The sequence below is a fragment of the Acomys minous genome, assembly GCF_964271855.1.
Source record: "Acomys minous genome assembly, chromosome: 3".
Classification (NCBI taxonomy): Eukaryota; Metazoa; Chordata; class Mammalia; order Rodentia; family Muridae; genus Acomys; species Acomys minous.
The window spans coordinates 79777680-79796696 of record NC_140485.1 but is presented as its reverse complement, the minus strand read 5'-3'; the positions used below and the strand labels follow the sequence as shown (position 1 = coordinate 79796696).

The 19017-nt window shown below is 44.0% G+C and overlaps 2 protein-coding genes across 3 annotated transcripts in view; one reads left to right on the top strand and one right to left on the bottom strand.

Annotated features, from left to right (window-relative positions):
* Positions 1-19017, bottom strand: part of PIGU (phosphatidylinositol glycan anchor biosynthesis class U) — an 80136-nt gene that overhangs the window by 22348 nt on the left and 38771 nt on the right. For both annotated transcript variants that reach the window (XM_084775775.1, XM_084775776.1), the window contains 2 exons: positions 16227-16324; positions 703-857 (listed from right to left, as the gene is read on the bottom strand). In XM_084775775.1, the coding sequence (XP_084631901.1) occupies positions 703-857; positions 16227-16324 (253 nt within the window). The remainder of the gene's footprint in view (positions 1-702; positions 858-16226; positions 16325-19017) is intronic.
* On the top strand, positions 944-1265 carry LOC311593273 (protein transport protein Sec61 subunit gamma-like; the record flags this gene model as incomplete). The annotated part of the gene is made up of 1 exon (XM_084774482.1): positions 944-1265. A coding segment is annotated over one exon (255 nt), but the record flags the coding sequence as incomplete, so codon positions are not given.

The window sequence follows — 19017 nt, the reverse complement described above, 5'->3', positions numbered from 1 at the left end:
GACTTATTAATTTATTATGTTTACAGTGTGTTCTGCCTCCATGTAACATCTGCACAACAGAAGAAGGCACTAGATCTCATTATGAATGATTGTGAGCCATCATGTGGTTGCTGGGAATCGAACTCAGGACCTTTGGAAAATCAGCCAGTGCTCTTAACCTCTGAGCCATCTGTCCAGCCCCAAACATTCCTCTCAATCCTGACCCTCCTGCCTCCACCTCCCAACTGCGAGCATTACCGGTGTGTGCCATCAGGCTTGCCTAGACTAAGTCTGTGTCTTAAGACAATGACATTTCCTTTCCTGAGTAATAAAAAAAAAAAAAAAGAACAGAATTTTTGGCATGGTGGAAAGAAAGCCGGGAAAAACTATTCACCAGGCATTATAGATGTCTATTCAAGGCAAAACACAAAGAACTCAAATTAACTAAGTTATTATGCTAGAATTTACCACAAGGAAACAGTGCAGAGTCCCAGACAAGAGCCCGATCCCAATGTGACATGGATCTGTGATCTTCCGGGCTATCTCAGAACTACTTAATCAAAAGCCCTAGGGACAGCACAGCAGTCTGCACGCCAGGCTCCCTCAGGCATCTTAGAGCATGAGGATCCCTGCTGTAAACACTGCATAGTTTTCTCCCCAACTCCATCATGAGCTATGAAAACAAATCAGTTTCCAGAAATTTCTAGTGAGGTCCGTACTTACATGAAACCGTAGACTGCAGGGATGAAATCCCAGGAGCTGAGGAGGAAGAAGGAGAGGCAAATGATTACCACCAGGCTTCCTATGTACATCAGGGCGTACTCCCAAGAGAAGATCCAGAAGGCTTTGCTCTTCACTTTCACGGGGATGTACTGCCGCTAGGAGAGAGGAGAACAGGGTATTTAGGGGCACCAGGGGCACAACGGTTACCAGCTAATGCATAAAGATCCTATAGAACCCTCTCCTACGTTACGTGTCTCTTCTCTCTCAAGCTGCCGTCCTGCAAACAGTCACGGATCAGGTAATGCAATTTGTTGAGCCAAGTCGACAGTTCGTAAAGGACTCAATTCGGCTGGTTAAAAGATGCACCAAACCCGATAGGAAAGAATTCCAGAAGATCGCCACGGCCACAGTGATAGGATTTGCTATTATGGGATTCATTGGCTTCTTTGTGAAACTGATCCACACCCCCATCAATAACATTATTGTGGGTGGCTGAGTCTCGTCGTGGGAACTAGTGAACAAATGAGGGTGTGACAAGCTCATGAAGTAAAAAGTTGCCTGCATACTTTGTGTCTTTCTTTTCTTTTCTGCTCCCTATGAGGTTTCCTATTTCTAAATTAAAATAATTTCAAAATAAACATTTTTTCATAACAAACATCAGATTTTAGTAACAGGGGGGAAAATATCTTATAAAAATCAAGCCATGACACATAGGTTTACAATTCTGCTATTTCTTTTCTTTTTTTGTTTTTTGGAGACTGGCTTTCTCTGTGTAGCTCTAGCCATCTTGGAACTTTCTCTATAGACCAGGCTGGTCTTGAACTCAGAGACCCACCTGCGTCTGCTTTTTAAGTGCTGGGATTAAAGGCTTGCACCACCACTGCCTGGTGAGGATTCTTTTCTTTCTTGCTTTTTTGTTTGTTTGTTTTGTTTTTTTGTTTTGTTTGGTTTGGTTTGGTTTGGTTTGGTTGTTCTGAGACAGGGTTTCTGTAGCCCTGGCTGTCCTAGACTTGCTCTGTAGACTAGGCTGGCCGAACTCACAGAGATCCGCCTGCCTTTGCCTCCAGAGTGCTGGGATCACAGGGTGTGCGACCACGCCCAGCTGATGATTATTTTCATAAAACAGATAAAAGAAAAACAAAAACACAAGCATCCTCTTCTAGGACAGCCAGGGCTACAAAGAGAAACCCTGTCTCAAAAAAACAAAACAAACAAACAAACAAAAAAACCCAACCCCAAAAACAAACAAAAAAACTCAAAACAAGCCAGGTGTAGTAGTGCATACTTTTAATCCCAGTACTTGGGAGGCAGAGGCAGGTGGATCGCTGTGAGGTGTGCATGCTAGAGACATTGTGCACAAAATACCAATGAGAAGATACTAAAAAGCAATGGGACAATGGCACATGACATACAAACTGCATTGATATATTGTCAACATAGCTAAATCTCAAACATGTAAGGTTACAGCAGAAAATTGTCAAATCAGCAACAAAAAATAAGAACATTTATGCTATCTTGAAATTACATCCAACAATAGATGTATGATTTATACATATGTAGGAATTTAAGCACAAAAGTTTATATCCTTTATATTAGAAGGGTATACACTGGCTAGCATGATGACTTGACGGTTAAGAGCATTTGCCACCAAGCCTGCCCTAAATCTGAGATCCACAGGACCGAAGAGAGAATCCAGTCCTACAAGTTCTCCACTGGCCACCTTCCATGCACTGTGGCATGTGTGTGCAATCGCCACAAAAAAATACGTTTTAAAATGTAATTAAAAAAATAAAAAGAAATCAGGTAGTGGCAGTACACACTTTTAATCCCAGACTGATTTACAGAGCGAGTTCCAGGAAAGTCAGGGCTACAGGGAGAAACCTTGTCTCAAAAACAAACAAGCAGCTGGGCGTGGTGGCGCACGCCCTTAACCCCAGCACTCGGGAGGCAGAGGCAGGCAGATCTCTCTGAGCTTGAGGCTGGCCTAGTCTACAAAGCGAGCCCAGGACAGTCAAGGCTACACAGAAAAACTCTGTCTCAAAAAACCAAAACAAACAAACAAACAAAAATAAACAAACAAGCAAAGAAAAAGGATGGACACTAAAGTCACAATAGCTTCCCAAAGTAAAAAGAAGAAGAAAAAAAAACCCCCAGGACTTTATAAAATACATTCTATTTATTTGTGTATGTGGTGCTGCAGTGTTCACATGGCAGGGCAGGGAAGACAAAGAGGTGACAGGTTTTGTAGGCCTAGCTGTCCTGAACTTGCTTTGTCCTGCCTCTGCAGGGTGTGCTGGGAGTGTGGCCACCACACCCCGCCAGAGACAATCTACAGGAGCTGGCTCTCAGCTTTCACCATGAGAGTCCCAGAAAGCTAACCCAGCAAGGCATCTTACAGGCTCTACCTATAGTGGTCAATAAATATGTTCAAAGCAAATGTTTGCCTGGCATGGTGGTGCATGTGCAGGAGCGAGAGGCAGACAGGTCCCTGTGAGTTCAAGGCCAGCCTGGTTTATAGAGTGAGTTCCAAGCCAGGCAGAGCTACATGATGAGACTTTGTCCCTGTTCTCCCCCCAAAAAGCGAATATGAAACAAAATGGCAAAGAAAATATTTCTTTCTTTTTTTTTTTTACTTTGAGACCTTGTTTAAAAAAAATGACTGGTGGGGGCCATATTTTCAGTCAACATTTCTCTGCCTTTCACAGGAAAGAGAAGCTATAAATCAAGGGGCAAAGACGGCATACACAGCAGCTCACACCTGTAGTCTCTCAGTATGACAGAGGCTAAGGTAAGACAAGAGTTCAAGACCAGCCTGGGCCACGCAGTGAGACTCTGTCTCAAAAAATAAGAAAAATAAGTCACTGAAATCCTGAAAGCAAACAAGTTTGCAGAATCTCAAATTATCTTTCTGAAGGCACTCACGCCAAGAAAAGCACTGAGAGGCCAAGCCTGACACCTGAGTTTGACTGCCAAGAACCACACAGGAGAAAGAGGGAACTGACTCTCAAAAGTTGTCCTCAGACCTCCATGTGTGCTCTGTGTCACGTGTGCGCACAGACACACACACACACACACACACACACACACATACACACACACACACACACACACACACACACACACACTAGGGAGGCTGCAGTAAGCCAGGTGTAGCGCACCTGCATGAGTAAGACCACACCTGAATAAGAAGGAATGTCTGTAGAAGCAGCACTGACTCACAGACTACTTGGAAGAAGCTTAACACAAAAAAGTTTGTATTTCACCTGTATCAAGTTCTAGGATAGAACCAGGCATGCTGGCTCATACCTGTTAACTAGTCATAAAAGGCAAAACTATAATTATTTTTAAAGTCCAGAATATGGTATTTTTCTTTTTTTAGTTTTTCAAGACAAAGTTTCTCTGTGTAGCCTTGGCTGTCCTGAACTCACTTTGAGGACCAGGCTGGCCTTGGACTCACAGAGATCCATCTGCCTCTGCCTCTTGAGTGATGGGATTGAAGGCCTGTGCCACCGCACCTGGCTGTATTTTCCTTTTTTAAAAGATTATTTTTTTTTGTATAGTGTTCTGCCTGTATGTATGTACGCGTACCATGTGCATGCCTGGTGCGGAGCAAAGTTTTGGACCCCCTAGAACTGTAATTACGGATGCTGAGAATCAACCCTGCCTCTCTCCCAAGGGCTAGGATTACAGGTGTGCACCATCATACCCAGCCCCTATTATGGCATTTTCAATGTGTCACTGTTCTTTGTTGTAATTTACATCGCTTCCTCCCTGCCCTCTACTGTACTCCCCGTCCATCTCTGGCTGGTTCTTATTTCCCCTGGATAAGTCTCCCTTCCACTGTCATTGCACATGTATTCTATTATCTGCTTAAGAGTTCAAGACTGTCAGAAAACAAAGACAGTGTAAAACAGGGAAGGAGCCCGCCCCAGCCCAGGGCACCTCTTTAACCTTACATTTATACAGCGCTACTTTTCTTCTTCTTCTTCTTCTTCTTCTTCTTTTTTTTTAATTTTATTTATTTGCATTGGTGTTCTGCCTGCATGTATGTCTGTGAGAGGGTGTCGCATCCTCTGGAACTGGAGCTACAGACAGTTGTGAGCCACCATGTGGGTGCCGGGAATTGAACTCAGGACCTCTGGAAGAATAGCGAGTGCTCTTAACCGCTGAGCCATCTCTCCAGCCCAGCTCTACTTTTCTTATACTCATCTTTTTTGCCTTAAATGTGCTGTCACTAAGCCACATGCCATTATCTAAATTAATGAAAATACAAATGAAATTCGGTTCTTTAGTCTCTCTAACACTCTTCTTTTCGGGGATCAGGGTAGGTCAAGACAGCATTTTTCTGTGTAGCCCTGGTGGCTGTCCTGGAACTTGCTCTGTAGTCCAGGCTGGCCCCAAACTCAGAGATCTGCCTGTCTCTGCCTCCTAAGTGCTGGGATATGATTCCACTGCCTGGCCTCACACACTTTGCAAGTGTCCAACAGCCAAATGTGACTGTGACTATAGTGTTTTGTAACTGCTTTATTTATGATTATTGTATATTGTGTGACTACTATATTTTGTGTGCATGTATTGACCAGTTAGGCACAGAACATTTCCATCATTACAAAAAGTTCTATTAGGGCTAAAGAGATAGTTCAGTGTTAAGAGCACTGGCTGTTCTTCCAAGGGTCCTGGGTTCGCGTCTTAGCACCCATATGGCGACTCCTAATTGTCTATAACTCTGGTTCTAGAGATCTGATACCCTTTTCTGGCCTCTATGAGCACTGCAGTTGTGTGGTACAGAGATACATATGAAGGCAAAACACCCATACACAGAAAATAAAAGTAAATATTAACAAAAAGTTTTAAGAATAAATTTTTAAAAAGAAATAGGGCTGGGCATGGTGGCGCACGCCTTTAATCCCAGCACTCGGGAGGCAGAGGCAGGCTGATTGCCGTGAGTTCCAGGCAAGCCTGGTCTACAAAGTGAGTCCAGGACAGCCAAGGCTACACAGAGAGACCTGTCTCAGAAAGAAAAAAAAATCATTAAGTCTTATAAACTAGATATGAGTAAATTACCATACTCTCCCCGATGGAAGGTGGAGGCAGGAGCAGAAAATACGCAACACCTACGTTCCTGTTTGGACCTTGTTCTTAGTGACTTATTTCATTGTGTTACCTTTGACATTTGAATGCCAAATGTTTTCTTCCTTAGCAAACTGCAAGTTCCAGCTGCAATTTTATTTATTTATTTATTTATTATTAATTTATTCTTGTTACATCTCAATGGTTATCCCATCCCTTGTATCCTCCCATTCTTCCCTCCCTCCCATTTTCCCCTTACTCCCCTCCCCTATGACTGTTCCTGAGGGGGATTTCCTCCCCCTGTATATGCTCATAGGGTATCAAGTCTCTTCTTGGTAACCTGCTGTCCTTCCTCTGAGTGCCACCAGGTCTCCCCCTCCAGGGGACATGGTCAAATGTGAGGCACCAGAGTACGTGTGAAAGTCATATCCCAGTCTCCACTCAAGTGTGGAGAATGTTCTGACCATTGGCTAGATCTGGGTAGGGGTTTAAGGTTTACCGCCTGTATTGTCCTTGGCTGGTGCCTTAGTTTGAGCGGGACCCCTGTGCCCAAATCTGCCTATCATAATGTTCTACTTGTAGGTTTCTAGGACCCTCTGGATCCTTCTACTTTGCTATTCTCCCATGCTTCTCTCATTCAGAGTCTCAATGGGATGTCCTCCCCTCTGTCCCAGTTTCCTGGTAAGTGAAGGCTTTCGTGGGACTGCAATTTTATTTTTTAGATAAGTTCTGTGGGGAACACAGCCACAAAATGATAACATGATGAAGAATATTTACTGTGTCTATTTGTAAAAACTGAAGCTGCATTTAATCTTTCAGGACTGCTCCTCTTACACAGCACGGCATACGTGAAATGCTTTTCTTTTTTAGACTCACTCTGTACCATAGCTGGCTTCTCTATGTAGCCAAGGATGGCCTCTCTGTGTAACCCAGGCTGGCCTCAAACTTATGTCAATCCTTCTGTCTCAGTAATTCTTTTCATTGTTTTTGAATAATCTTTCTTTTTTTAATTTTATTTTATTTTTAATTTTATTCTATTTTTAATTTTATTTTATTTTTAATTTTATTCTATTTTTAATTATGTGCAGGTATTATGTCTGTGTGTGGATGTTCATATGTGAGTGCAGGTGCCCACAGAAGCCAGAGGCATTTAATCCCTCTGGAGCTAGAGGGACAGACAACTGTGACCCACAACACAGGTGCTGGGACTCAGGGCCTCTGCAAGAGCAGTACACGCCCTAACTCCTGAGCCATCTCTCCAGCACCCGAAACACAAGTTTTGGTTTTGGTTTGTTTCCTTTGAGACAGGATCTCATGTAGCCCAGGCTGGACTCCAACTTACTGTGTAGTTGAGGGTGACCCTGGGCTCATGATCCTCCTGCCAAGCGTTACAATTACAGCTGTATGCCACAATGCCATGCTGAGAAGGTCTCTTGCTACATAGGCCTGGCTGGCCACAAAACACAGCAATACTCCTGCACTGTCCTCTCCAGTGGTGAGATTATCGGAGTGAACCGCCACGCCTCACACACTGAAGTTCATTTGTTGTTGTTGGTGGTGTGTGTATGTGTTAAGCCAGAGGTCAACCCTGGGTGTCATGCAAGAGCCATTCACTGTACTGTTTCAATGGCGTGTGCGTATTTATTTGTGTGTGAGGCACAGAGGGAGGTTAGAGGAGAACTACCAGGAGTTGGTTCTCCCCTTCCACCGTGTGGGGTCCAGGTACCAATTTAGATCATCAGCCTTCTCCTTTACCAGAGGAGCCATCCTCACGGCCCTTGTTTTGTTTTTGTTTTTGGAGACAAGGTCTCATGTATCCCAGGTTGGCCTCAAACTCACTGTGCAGCAGGGAATGCCCTGGAACTTCGGGTCCTCCTGCCTCCACCTCCCTGTCCTGGGATGACAGACATGTTCCATCATACCTGACTGCTTTACGGGGCACTAGGAATGAAAGCCAGGTCGGGTATTCTACCAACTGTGCTCCTTTCTCAGTCCTCTAGCCCCGACCATTCTTAGCCTACTGAATCCATCTTTGGTCAACAGGAGACTCTTCAGGTTGACTCTTGAGACTTTTGGAAGGACTTCAGCAGCTGCTGGTTCCTTGTTATTGGGTATCACAGTATTCTATGATGACCCTGTGCCGGAATCAGCTACTTCTCTAAGAAACTCTTTTTGTTTTGTTTTGTTTTGTTTCTTGAAACAGGGTCTCTGTGTAGCCTTGGCTGTCCTGGCTACTTGCTTTGTAGACCAGGCTGGCCTCAACTCACAGAGATCCACCTGCCTCTGCCTCCCTGAGTGCTGGGAGTACACAACATCCAGCTAGAAACTCGTTTCTTTTCATGGGAAAATGGCAGCTCTAGATCGCAGGACGCGTAGATCAGTCTTTGTTTCTAGACCTTTCCGTGAGCACATGCATACATAGACACAAACACGTATCACATGCTTAAGGGGCAGGACAGGGAACAAGTGTGACAGAGAGGGGACTATGGTCAAGTTAGGAGGGTATGCTTTACGTGGTGGATTTGTGCAAATATAAGGCTTTAGCTTTTATCAGTAAAGCACTTGCCTTGCACATATGAAGACCTAAGTTTGATTGCCAAAATGTATGCGAATCAACGCTGGATGTGGTGGTGTGTGCTTGTAATGCCAGGACTGGAGAGGAGAACACAGGAGGATTTCTAGGGTTCATTGGCTAACCAGCCTGGCCTATTTGTTGAGTTCTAAGCCAGTGAAAGAACCTGCTTAAAAACAAACAGACAAACAAAACAAATAAACGTGACAGTGCCTGATGACCGATGTCAGAGATTGTCCTTTGGCCTCCATACCCATGTGCACACATGTACTTGCACACAAAGACACATATACACACATATATAAAAAGTCAGAAATGGAGATTCTTACTGTAAATTTTGAAAAATACAACTTTTAAAATGTATTTGTGTGGTATATGTGTATGCATATTTACATCTCAGGGGTGGGGGTCACCTATGTGCCTGTGGAAGCCAGAAGTGACACTAGAAATCTTCTATCACTCTCCATCTTATATATTATATTTAGGCAGGATCTTTCGCCTCAGCTCCAAACTCAATGGTTTGGCCAGTCTAGCTCGCCAGCTTGTTGCAGGGACTCCCTTACCCTGTGTCCCACATGTCGGGAACACAACGTGGTCTGCTGTGCCCACTCTGAATTTGTATGTGTTCTGGGGATCCAAATTTAAGTCCTTCTGCTTCCGTGTCAAGTGCTTTACCCACAGAACTATGTCCTTGGAACTTATTTTCTAAAATTAAATACTAAGATGAAGCAAACTCATTTGTTTACTTGGTTTGGTTCACGGATATGTACACCCTCAGCCTGAAAATGTTTAAACAGCAGTTGCAATATCCCAGAAGTCAGACTATTACTAACATACATAAACATCTAGGAACATAATTCTCAAGTTGCTGGTTGATGGCTTCTTATGATAGAATCCGAACCTGTTACAGAAGGGGAGGGTTTTATCAGGGATAGACACCAACCTTAGAGGCTTGAACATACTAGGCCGGTGTTCCATCACTGAACTTTAACTCAAACCCCAAAAGGAGAGAAATGTATTTCTGTCTTCCCAATGCTCTAAAAAATGTCCATGGAAACCATTTTCTTCATATGAAAAGGAGAAAGTCCAGTTATCAGAATCATGTCTTTAAAGGGAGTTGGAACCAAATAATGGTTTTTTTATTTAAGCTCTTGGAATCTTAAAACATGAACCCAGGGAGCCAGGCATGGTGCCTTATGCCTATAATCCCAGCACTCAGGACATGAAGACAAGGGATACCTGCAAAAAGCTGCAACAAGATTAGCCAAACAGGGGAATTATGGGTTGTTTTTGTTTTTTGTTTTTTAATTGTTTGTTTGTTTTCCAGACAGGGTTTCCTTGTTTGCCCTTGGCTCTCCTGGACTCACTTTGTAGATCAGGCTGGCCTCGAACTCACAGTGATCTGCCTGCCTCTGCCTCCCAAGTGCTGGGATTAAAGGCGTGCACCACCACGCCCGGCAAATTATGGGTTTAAGTGAGATATCCTGCCCCAATATATGTAGTGGAAAGTGATCAATGAAATCATCCTCTGACTTCCACAGGCAGATGCACACATGTTCATGTGCATCTGCATACACACTTGCCTCCAACACATGTAAACATAAACACATGCACATATATACATGAAGAGGATTGCATTTTTAAAAATTCACTTTAAATTTGCATTTCCCACACTTGTAGGGACATGTGCTTTTGTGACTATGCACACCTATATATGTGTGTACATGTGTGCACATGGAACACGGTAGATAACTTTGGTGTTGTTCCTTAGTTACTGCTCACATCCCTTTGTTTTTGAGACTGGGTCTCTCACTAGCGTGGAACATAACAAGGCTGCAGGAGCTGAGTAGGGAGCAGAGGGACCAGGAGTTCAAGGCTTTCTCAGAACAGTGGGTTATAAACACATGATCAAGAGCTGCCCTGTATTTTGCCTATTTATAAAAAGGAGACCACTAACAGCCCTTCTGCCTCATCCCTGGAACTTCCCGGAAGCAAAACAAACAACACAAAGCTATTTCTGTTTCTGGAAATGGAGCAGAGTATAAAATTCTAAATAAGGGCCCCTCCTAAGGACAGATGTAACTGCGAATGGTCAGGGAAAGCCTGATGGGACTGACTCCCTTGTGAGGCAGCACGAAATGGTCTATCCCAAGACACAGAAAAACATGGAACTCACAGGCTTAAATTCTTCAATCCAAAACAAGAGGTCAGACAGTATTTTTTTTTTTTTAAATCAAAACAGTGCCTATAAAAGAGCCTGGTGTCTGATACTGTCACTGAAAGAGAACTGGGTTTCAAACCACTCATGGGGGTCCAAGGCTTTAAGAATTCCAAGCAAAATGATTGCTTCAGCAGCACATAGACTAGCGCTGGGATGGCAGAGAAGACTGGCATGTCCCCTGCGCAAGGAAGACATGCAAATTTGGGAAGCAGTCCATATTTTTAATGTTCTCTGAAGTCCATGAGATTTTGAATGATTTACTTATTTTTATTTTCCGTGCACTGGTGTTTGGATTGCATGCATGTCTGTGTGAGGGTGTCGGATGCCCTGGAACTGGAGTTACAGACAGCTGTGAGCTGCCGTGTGGGTGCTAGGACTCGAGCGCCTAACCACTGAGCCATCTCTCCAGCCTCCATGTAGGTTTTAACCTAAGAAAGAAAGAAAGAAAGAAAGAAAGGAAGGAAGGAAAAAGAAAAAGAAATCCAAGCGAAAAGGAAGAAAGGGGTTACACTTCCTAGGTTGTGCCAGGAGCTCCTTTAACCCCTGCTCCTCGTCTCCCTCACCAGCGTAATAGCCTCAAGCTTTCTCTTTCTCCACACCCCCACTCTTTTTTTATGGTTTTTGGGTTTTGGTGGGTTTTTTGTTTTTTTGCTATGTAGCCCATGCTAGCCTGGACCTCTTTCTGTAATCAGGCTTGTCCCAAACTCATGACAATCCCCCTGCCTCAGTGACCTGCGTGCTGGAGTTACAAGCATGCATCACAATGAGGGGCACCAGCTCGCCTTCTCGGTCTTGTGCTCTCGGCTTGATGTTCACTGTGACATACCGGGCTCTCGGTTTCACTCTGCATGCTCTCAGATCATAACACTGGAAGGTCTCTCTAATTTGGAAACTAGGCTCCAGGCCAAGGTCAAAAGAAGAGCAGAGTTGGGGGAAGGGACCAGATGGGCTCAAACTATCATTTTCACCAGTGACTCACCAGGGAGCCAGATGCAGCATCCCTGCTTTCGATCCTGTCTGTGTCTCATGAGAGAACAGAAAAATAAGTCTCTGCCTTCGGTTCTGATGAGACACTAGCTTATCCACTATCTACATGTTGCAGTCTCTGGACACTCTACCAGCAGAATGGAAGCAGGGTTACTGTGTCAAAAGAGGAAAAGAAGTAATCTGCCTTTTCTCTCATCAGTCCTTGTTTTACAAGCTGGTGACTATTGTCCTTTCCATGACTACGTCATTGCTGTGTGAATACTAAGTAACTGTATCTGCAGAGCTCTCATTAAACTGTACTTTAGATACACAACACACATTAGCCCTGCCAGCAGGGACCATTAACCCATTTTAAATTTATTATTAATATGTGTGTGTGTGTGTGTAAGAGAGAGAGAGAGAGACAGAGAGACAGAGTCAGACAGACAGGCAGACAGACAGACATAAGCACAGCATGTCCGTGTCATGGTATATGTATGGAAGTCAGTAGACCACTTCAAGAAGTGAGGTCTCTTCTTCCTCTGTGGGTCACGAGGCTTGTGTAGCAATGCTTTACGAGCTGATCCGTCTCATTGTCCTGCTATCCTATTTTGTGACTGAGGGAACTGAAGAAGAAAGCCAGACAAAGGTATCCAAACCAACTTGTTAAAACTGTGTCCTAGTGCCTTTTTCTTATTCTGAAAAAATTTAAGTATGCAAAAAAAAAAGGTGAAATGATGCAATCACCAAATTTATCATTAGGATTTTTGTTTGTTTGTTTGTTTGTTTGTTTGTTTTCAGACTTAGTTTAAATATTAACAACCTGCTATACTCAGACTCAAGTTTTCTTTTTATATTTTTAACAATACATTTATTTATTTATTATTTGTGTGTATGTATATGTGCATACATGTGCTATAGTGCACATGTGGAAGTCACAAGACAATCTCAGAAAATTGGTTCTCTTTCCCCGTTTGGGTTCTGGGAACATATATAACTAGGGTCATCAGACTTGGAGGCAAGCCTCAGGTCAGATTTCCTAAAGGATAAAGTATGCATATGAAAGAAAATCCAGCAGGGAGTGAGTGTATGCATGTGTAATCCCAACTGGGGAGGGTCAAGCAAACGGGAAAAGGGAAGAAGGAAGGAGGGAAGATGAAGAAATAAGGAAGGAAGTACTCGGGCTAAAGGGTTGGCTCCCTGGGTAAAGTGCTTATGGCACAAGCCTGAGGACCCGAGTTCAGATTCCTCAGCGTGCCTACAAAGTCTAGCATGGGGCCATGGACTCGTAATCCCAGCTCTGAGGAGGCAGGGACAGGTGGCTCCGGGGGCTTGCCGGCCAGCTAGTCTAGCTGAGTCAGTGAGCTTCAAGTTCAGTGAGAGACACTCCCAAAAGATAAAGTGGAGAGGAGACGCTGGGTGTGGTGACATGCCCCTTTAATCTCGGCACTAGAGACACAGAGGCAGGCGAGTTTGAGGCCAGCCTGGTCTACATAGTGAGTCCTAAGTCACCCAGAACACTACATATAGACTCTGGGAAAAAAAATATGGAGAGCAATAGCAAACACCTCATTGGACCTCTGGCCTCCACATGTACACACATAGGCATATTCACCTGGACATAATCTCTTTCTCCCGCCCCCCCCTCTCTCTCTCACACACACACACACACACACACACACACACACACACACACACATACACACACACGGCAAATACATATTGTTATGTGGAAAATTCTTGAATTCAACAAGAACATAAAAGAAAATCAAAACAAGGCTGAGTGTGGTGGCACACGCCTTTAATCCCAGCACTGAGGAGGCAGAGGCAGGAGGATCACTATGAGTTCGAGGCCAGCCTGGCCTACAAAGAGTCAAGGATAGCCAAGGCTACACAGAGAAATCTTGTCTCAAAAAAAAAAAAAAGGTAACTTCACCATATAATGATTCATCTATTAAATTAGCAACTATAAATCTAATCTGAAAAGCTAGTGCTGGCAGACAAGGAGACAGGTCACTCCTCTGTGGTTACTGCTTATAAACCACAGGCTGGCTCAAGCTTTCTGATGAACAATCTGTTTTGCATATAATTGTATAATTACTATAGAAGTCTTCACAGCTCTAGATCCAATTAGAAAATAATAAAGAAGCTGGGCGCAGTGGCATATGCCTGTAATCCCAGCTCTCAGGGAGGCAGAGGCAGGTGGATCTCTATGAGTTCAAGGCCAGCCTGGTCTAAAAGGTGAGTCCAGGGCTGGAGAGATGGCTCGGAGGTTGAGGGTACTGGGTTCTCTTCCAAAGGTCCTGAGTTCAATTCCCAGCAACCACCTGGTGGCTCACAACCATCTGTAATGACATCTGGTGCCCTCTTCTGGCGTGCAAGAATACATGTAGGCAGAGCACTGTATACATAATAAATAAATAATTAAAAAAAAAAAGTGAGTCCAGGAAAACAAGGATACACAGAGAAACCCTGTCTTGAAAATAAACAAACAAAGCAAAAAAGACAAAGAAAATAATAAAGAAAATTTTTCCATTGGCTAGGAAGATGCCTCAGAAAGTAAGAGCACTTACTTTCTCTACACAAACATGAGGACCCAAGTTCAAATTCCCACACTCACATACAATGCCAGGCATGGCTGCAAAAATCCCTTAACCCTAGCACTGCCTGGGGCAGACAGGAGGATGCATAGGGCTATCTGGCTACCAGCCTAGATCCAAGTTCAGTGGCGAGCCTGTCTTAAGGGAATAGGGAAGAGAATGCTAGAACAGGATAGATACCCAACCTCTTCCTCTAGCCTCTGGATGTTTACATGGGCACACATGTACATGTGTATAGGACAAGAAAGGAAGGAAGGAAGGAAGGAAGAAAAGAAAAGAGAAAGGAAGAATAAAAAAAGGATGGAAAGAAGGTACATAGGAAAAAGAAAGAGAGAGAGAAGGAAGGAAGGAAGGAAGAAAGCAAGGAAGGAAGGAAGGAAAGAAGGATGGATTGATTGATTTCAAGCTCGGCCTGGTAATGCAAGCAGGTAATTCCAGTTACTGAGAAGGTCTGCCTTACATAGTGAGTAGGCAATTTAGTAGATTGTTTTTCAAAATTTTTTTAAAAGTAGGAAAAGGGTTGAGGATCTGGCTTGGTGGTAAAGGACTTGACTAGCATGTGTGTGGTCCTACACTCAACTCTCAGTACCAAAATGAAGAAAAACAAATTTCTACTATGTATATTACTAATAAAGAGGAATAACTTAACCTTTTACCACTGTACACATCAATATGATTCTATTATCACCAAGTAACATAACATGATAACACATGACCTATTTTAGTGAGTGTAAGCCAGACTTCTGCATCTGAATCCCGGTGCTGCCAACTACACACCTTCAGCAAACATTTCTCTTCTAAGAACAGACTTGGGTCCATTTGGGTCCTGCATGCAGTGCCTAGCTCCTGACTTAATACGAGCTTTGTTTTATGGGGTACGGGAGTAGTTAGGGGTCACGCCCAGAGCCTTCGTGAATGTCGACTGGTGTGCTCTACCGCCAAGCTACACCCCAGGCTTGGGATGAGCATCCTGTATAATCTGAAAAAAGGGATGGTTGGAAACTCCTGAGTCGGACTGCCTGAGCTCATAGCTTAGTGCTGCCATTCCATGGCTGAGATGAGAGACTGAGCCTCCCCAAATTCCAGTTTTAATTCATGTGTCTAAGTGAAATCTACTTAGTTACTCTGTAGCTAATGACATAACCTACCCCACAAAGCTGTTAAGGTTGAAATGAGATGGTGTCTAGTGCCTCACGTGTGTGCTGTTCTCCACAGTGTCAGCCCTCAGGATTCTTAGGTCACTGTGGTCAGTAGTGACCACTCACTATGTTCTTGCCACTGCAACGTGGCCTGGCTTCCAAAGCAGTGCAGAGGTCAGCCACGTGTAATGTGTAAGGCCGGCTGGGACCATGCTTCAAAAAAGGTTGCTACTACCATTAGTGCAGAGTAAACTGCAGATGCAATCTAAACTTTGCCATATGGTTTAATCACTAAAAGAACCTTGCAAAGCAAGTGCTCTTATTAAGAATAAAAAATTTGAGGCCAGCCTGGTCTAGAAAGCGAGCCCAGGATGGCCAAGGCTCATCTCAAAAAGCAAAAATAAATAAATAAATAAAAGCCTTAAATGAGCTCAAAGAGGTCTACGTATATTCGGTAAAACAAAGAAAATGCAGTGTTTAGTGGAGCCCTACTACAAATCTTCTTTTTGGTTGGTTGGTTTTTCGAGACAGGGTTTCTCTGTGTAACAGCTCTGGCTGTGCTGAAACTCACTCTGTAGATCCACCTGCCTCTGCCTCCTGCGTGCTGGTCTAAAAAGCATGCATTGCCAATGCCTGGCTAACTACAAATATTGTAAATGAATTGTCCCTACACACATGCAATGACAGACAGTCTTTGTTTCATATTAGTCTTTTCTAACAGAAGACATCTTTGGCTCAAGGCCCAACCCCAGCTACATTTTTTAAAAGCTGTGTGGTTTGGTTTTGTGGTGCTAGGAACTGAACCAGAGCCTCCTTGTGTGCTAGGCAAACACCCAACCACTGGGCTACACCCCTAGCTCCAAATGCTGCTAGTGGCCCACACCCTTCCTTCCCCCCAGAAGGGACCAGGACATGTACTGAGTGTCACTTGGACACTGGCACCAGCAAGCGCTTACCTGGAGAAGATAAAGCAGTCCGGGGGCAAACAAGGTGATTGGGTACAGAGACTGGTACGTTGCTAAGGCAAGGAAAATAGCACTGAGGAAAACGCTGCCTGTGAAAAGAAACAAAGGTGTGGCCTGGTCAATCAGGATTTCACTCAACAAATCCATATTAACACAGAACTCCTGACTGCTCAATTGCCTGCCAAGTGCTTCCTGATATGCAAGGCTCTAACTCAAACAGAACCAAAGAACTTGGCTTAGTTCCCATGAAAGGAAACCAAGGAAGTCAAAATATCCCACCTTTAGCAACCTGCAATGTCACAGACACGTTTCTGGAGAATTTTTCAGAGCCAGAAAGGTTTTGTAAAACCTCAGCCCAAAGATTTACAAATAGAGAACATCTATTAACATCCACATCTAATAAACCAAGTTACTAAGTCTGCAATTATTGTTCATGATATTCAGAGCTATGAGACCTCGCCCTCTGCACTTCAGAACAGCTCATCACTCTGTCTGCCTCTATCTTGAAGCCACATTTTTTTTTCCTAAATAAAAACATATCATTGGTCTTCTTTTCTTTCTTTCTTTTTTCTTTTCTTTTCTTTTTTTTTTTTTTTTTTTTGGTTTCACTCTGTAGCCTAAGCTGGCATCAAACTTGCAACAAGCCTCTTATCTAAGTCCTCCAAGCCACTGCATCCAGCTAAGAGTACATTGTTTTATTTGTGTTTTAGGAAAGGCACTGATTTTTCTTTTTGAAAAAAACAGCAGCTATTCCCTTTCAGATATTTTAAACCAAAGATAGACGTTTCAATACAGGTTCCAAAGTGACCAAGAAATCAGTTGAGCCAGGCGTGGTGGCACACACCTTTAATCCCAGCACTCAGGAGGCAGAGGCAGGTGGATCACTGTGAGTTTGAGGCCAGCCTGGTCTACAGAGTGAAACCAGGACAGCCAAGACTACACAGAGAAACCCTGTCTCAAAAAACAGAAAACAAAACAAAACAAAGCAAAAAACAAACCAGTTGAAAATAATGGTTCAAAACACACATCTCCTAATGATTATGGCTTATAAACCAGTAACACTCATGTTTCCTCTGATAAGTGTGAGATCAAAAAGCGAGTCTAGGACAGCCAAGGCTACGCAGAGAAACCCTGTCTCAAACAAACAAACAAACAAACAAACAAACAAAAAAAGGAACCAGGGAGGAGGGGAACAATCTGGAAGAGAGAGGTAGGATATGAGAGGGTAGAATAAATGAAAATAAAGTATTATGACATATATGTATGAGATGCCATGATAAAACCATTATTTTGTATGTTAATCTTTAAAAAATAGAAATGCTTTAAAAAATGAGAAAATAGAAAAAGAATTCTGAACATTCAATTCTTCAAACCAAGAAATACAGACTAAGAATTCATGGCGGACAGAACAGGAAGTAGGAAAACAGCATTGAGAGGAAGAAGTTGGATGCAGAGGACAGAATTCCTGCAACACTGCTGTCCCACTGTACTGACGAATGGCAGACAAGCGCTCTGGACTTCAGGTACTTGCTCAGACAACTGCGCAGAGACAGGAGCAGGCCCTACCCAAGTCCTGACTCCAAGAGAGGCCTCCTCCACCTACCGAGCTATACACCCTGGAATCATCATCAAGTCCCCCTGAGCCAGGGAGGTGGCACCCGTGAGAAAGGTGCTTTGCTACAGCTCAAAGCAAAGTAGGCTCAGGATCCCTTGACCTTGCCAAAAGTCTGAGTAAAGATTTCTGGGAAATTGGCTCAGAGTGGGGAAATGCTAGATAGAGTTTTTTATTTCACATGCTTTCCCACATAGCTGGTAGCCGGAGAGAGGAAGGCCCGTGTACGTGCTGTCAGAGTGGGGAGGCTAGAACACAGGACCTTCAGCTCACTCCCTGCCCCAGGAGACAGCAGAGTGAAATAACACAGTTCCCTCCCGCCCTAATTGCCTAGGACCAATAACTGCTTCTCTGGAACAGCTGTCTATAGACCCAAGAGAGGAAAGAACGGCTACTGGGGGAGAAGAATGAACTGAGGAATGCCTTAGAAAGTGTGCTCTGAGGGTCAGGAAAAGCAGCTGCTTTCCTCTTAAATAATTACTTCAGAGGCATGGCCTCTCTACATAGCCCTGCTGTCCTGAACTCACTATGTAGAACAAGCTGGCCTTAAACTCATAGCAATCTCCCTTCCTCTGACTCCTGAGTGCTAGGATTTTAAGATGTCTGCTACCATGCCCAGCCCTTGGACAGTATCTAAATCAATATTAGTTGTTTTATTAGTACTACGGATTACAGCCCAGGACCTTGCTGAGCAAGTGCTCTGCCACTGAGCTACACCACTAACGCCTGCACAGACATCTTAGGAAGTGGCATCAAAGCCCAGCTGGACACCGCAGCTCCACGCCCCCCCTCACCAGCGCCCAAGCCCACAGGTCAGCCTCTGAAGTGTAGGTCAGGTCTTGCTCTCATCCGTCACCAGTGTTCAGCAGTCTCTTTCCACATGGCCCCTCCTTCACAGAAGCATCAACCTACCGCCTCTTCTAAAACAGACAGTGGCTTATCTACAAAGACTAAGCCACCTGTAATGTCAGCACTCCGGAGGCAAAGCAGGAGCATAGGGGCTCAAGGCCACCTTTGGCTGAGCCGAAACCATCCTGGGCCACCTGAGACCCTGTCTCAAAAGTAAAAACAGTCTTTCCCCACTGCTGCCATGTCACGTGGCAACAGAGGCTCAAGTGTATTCAAGATTGGACTTTACCCATAACCCACTGCCATGGCCGAACAAGGCAC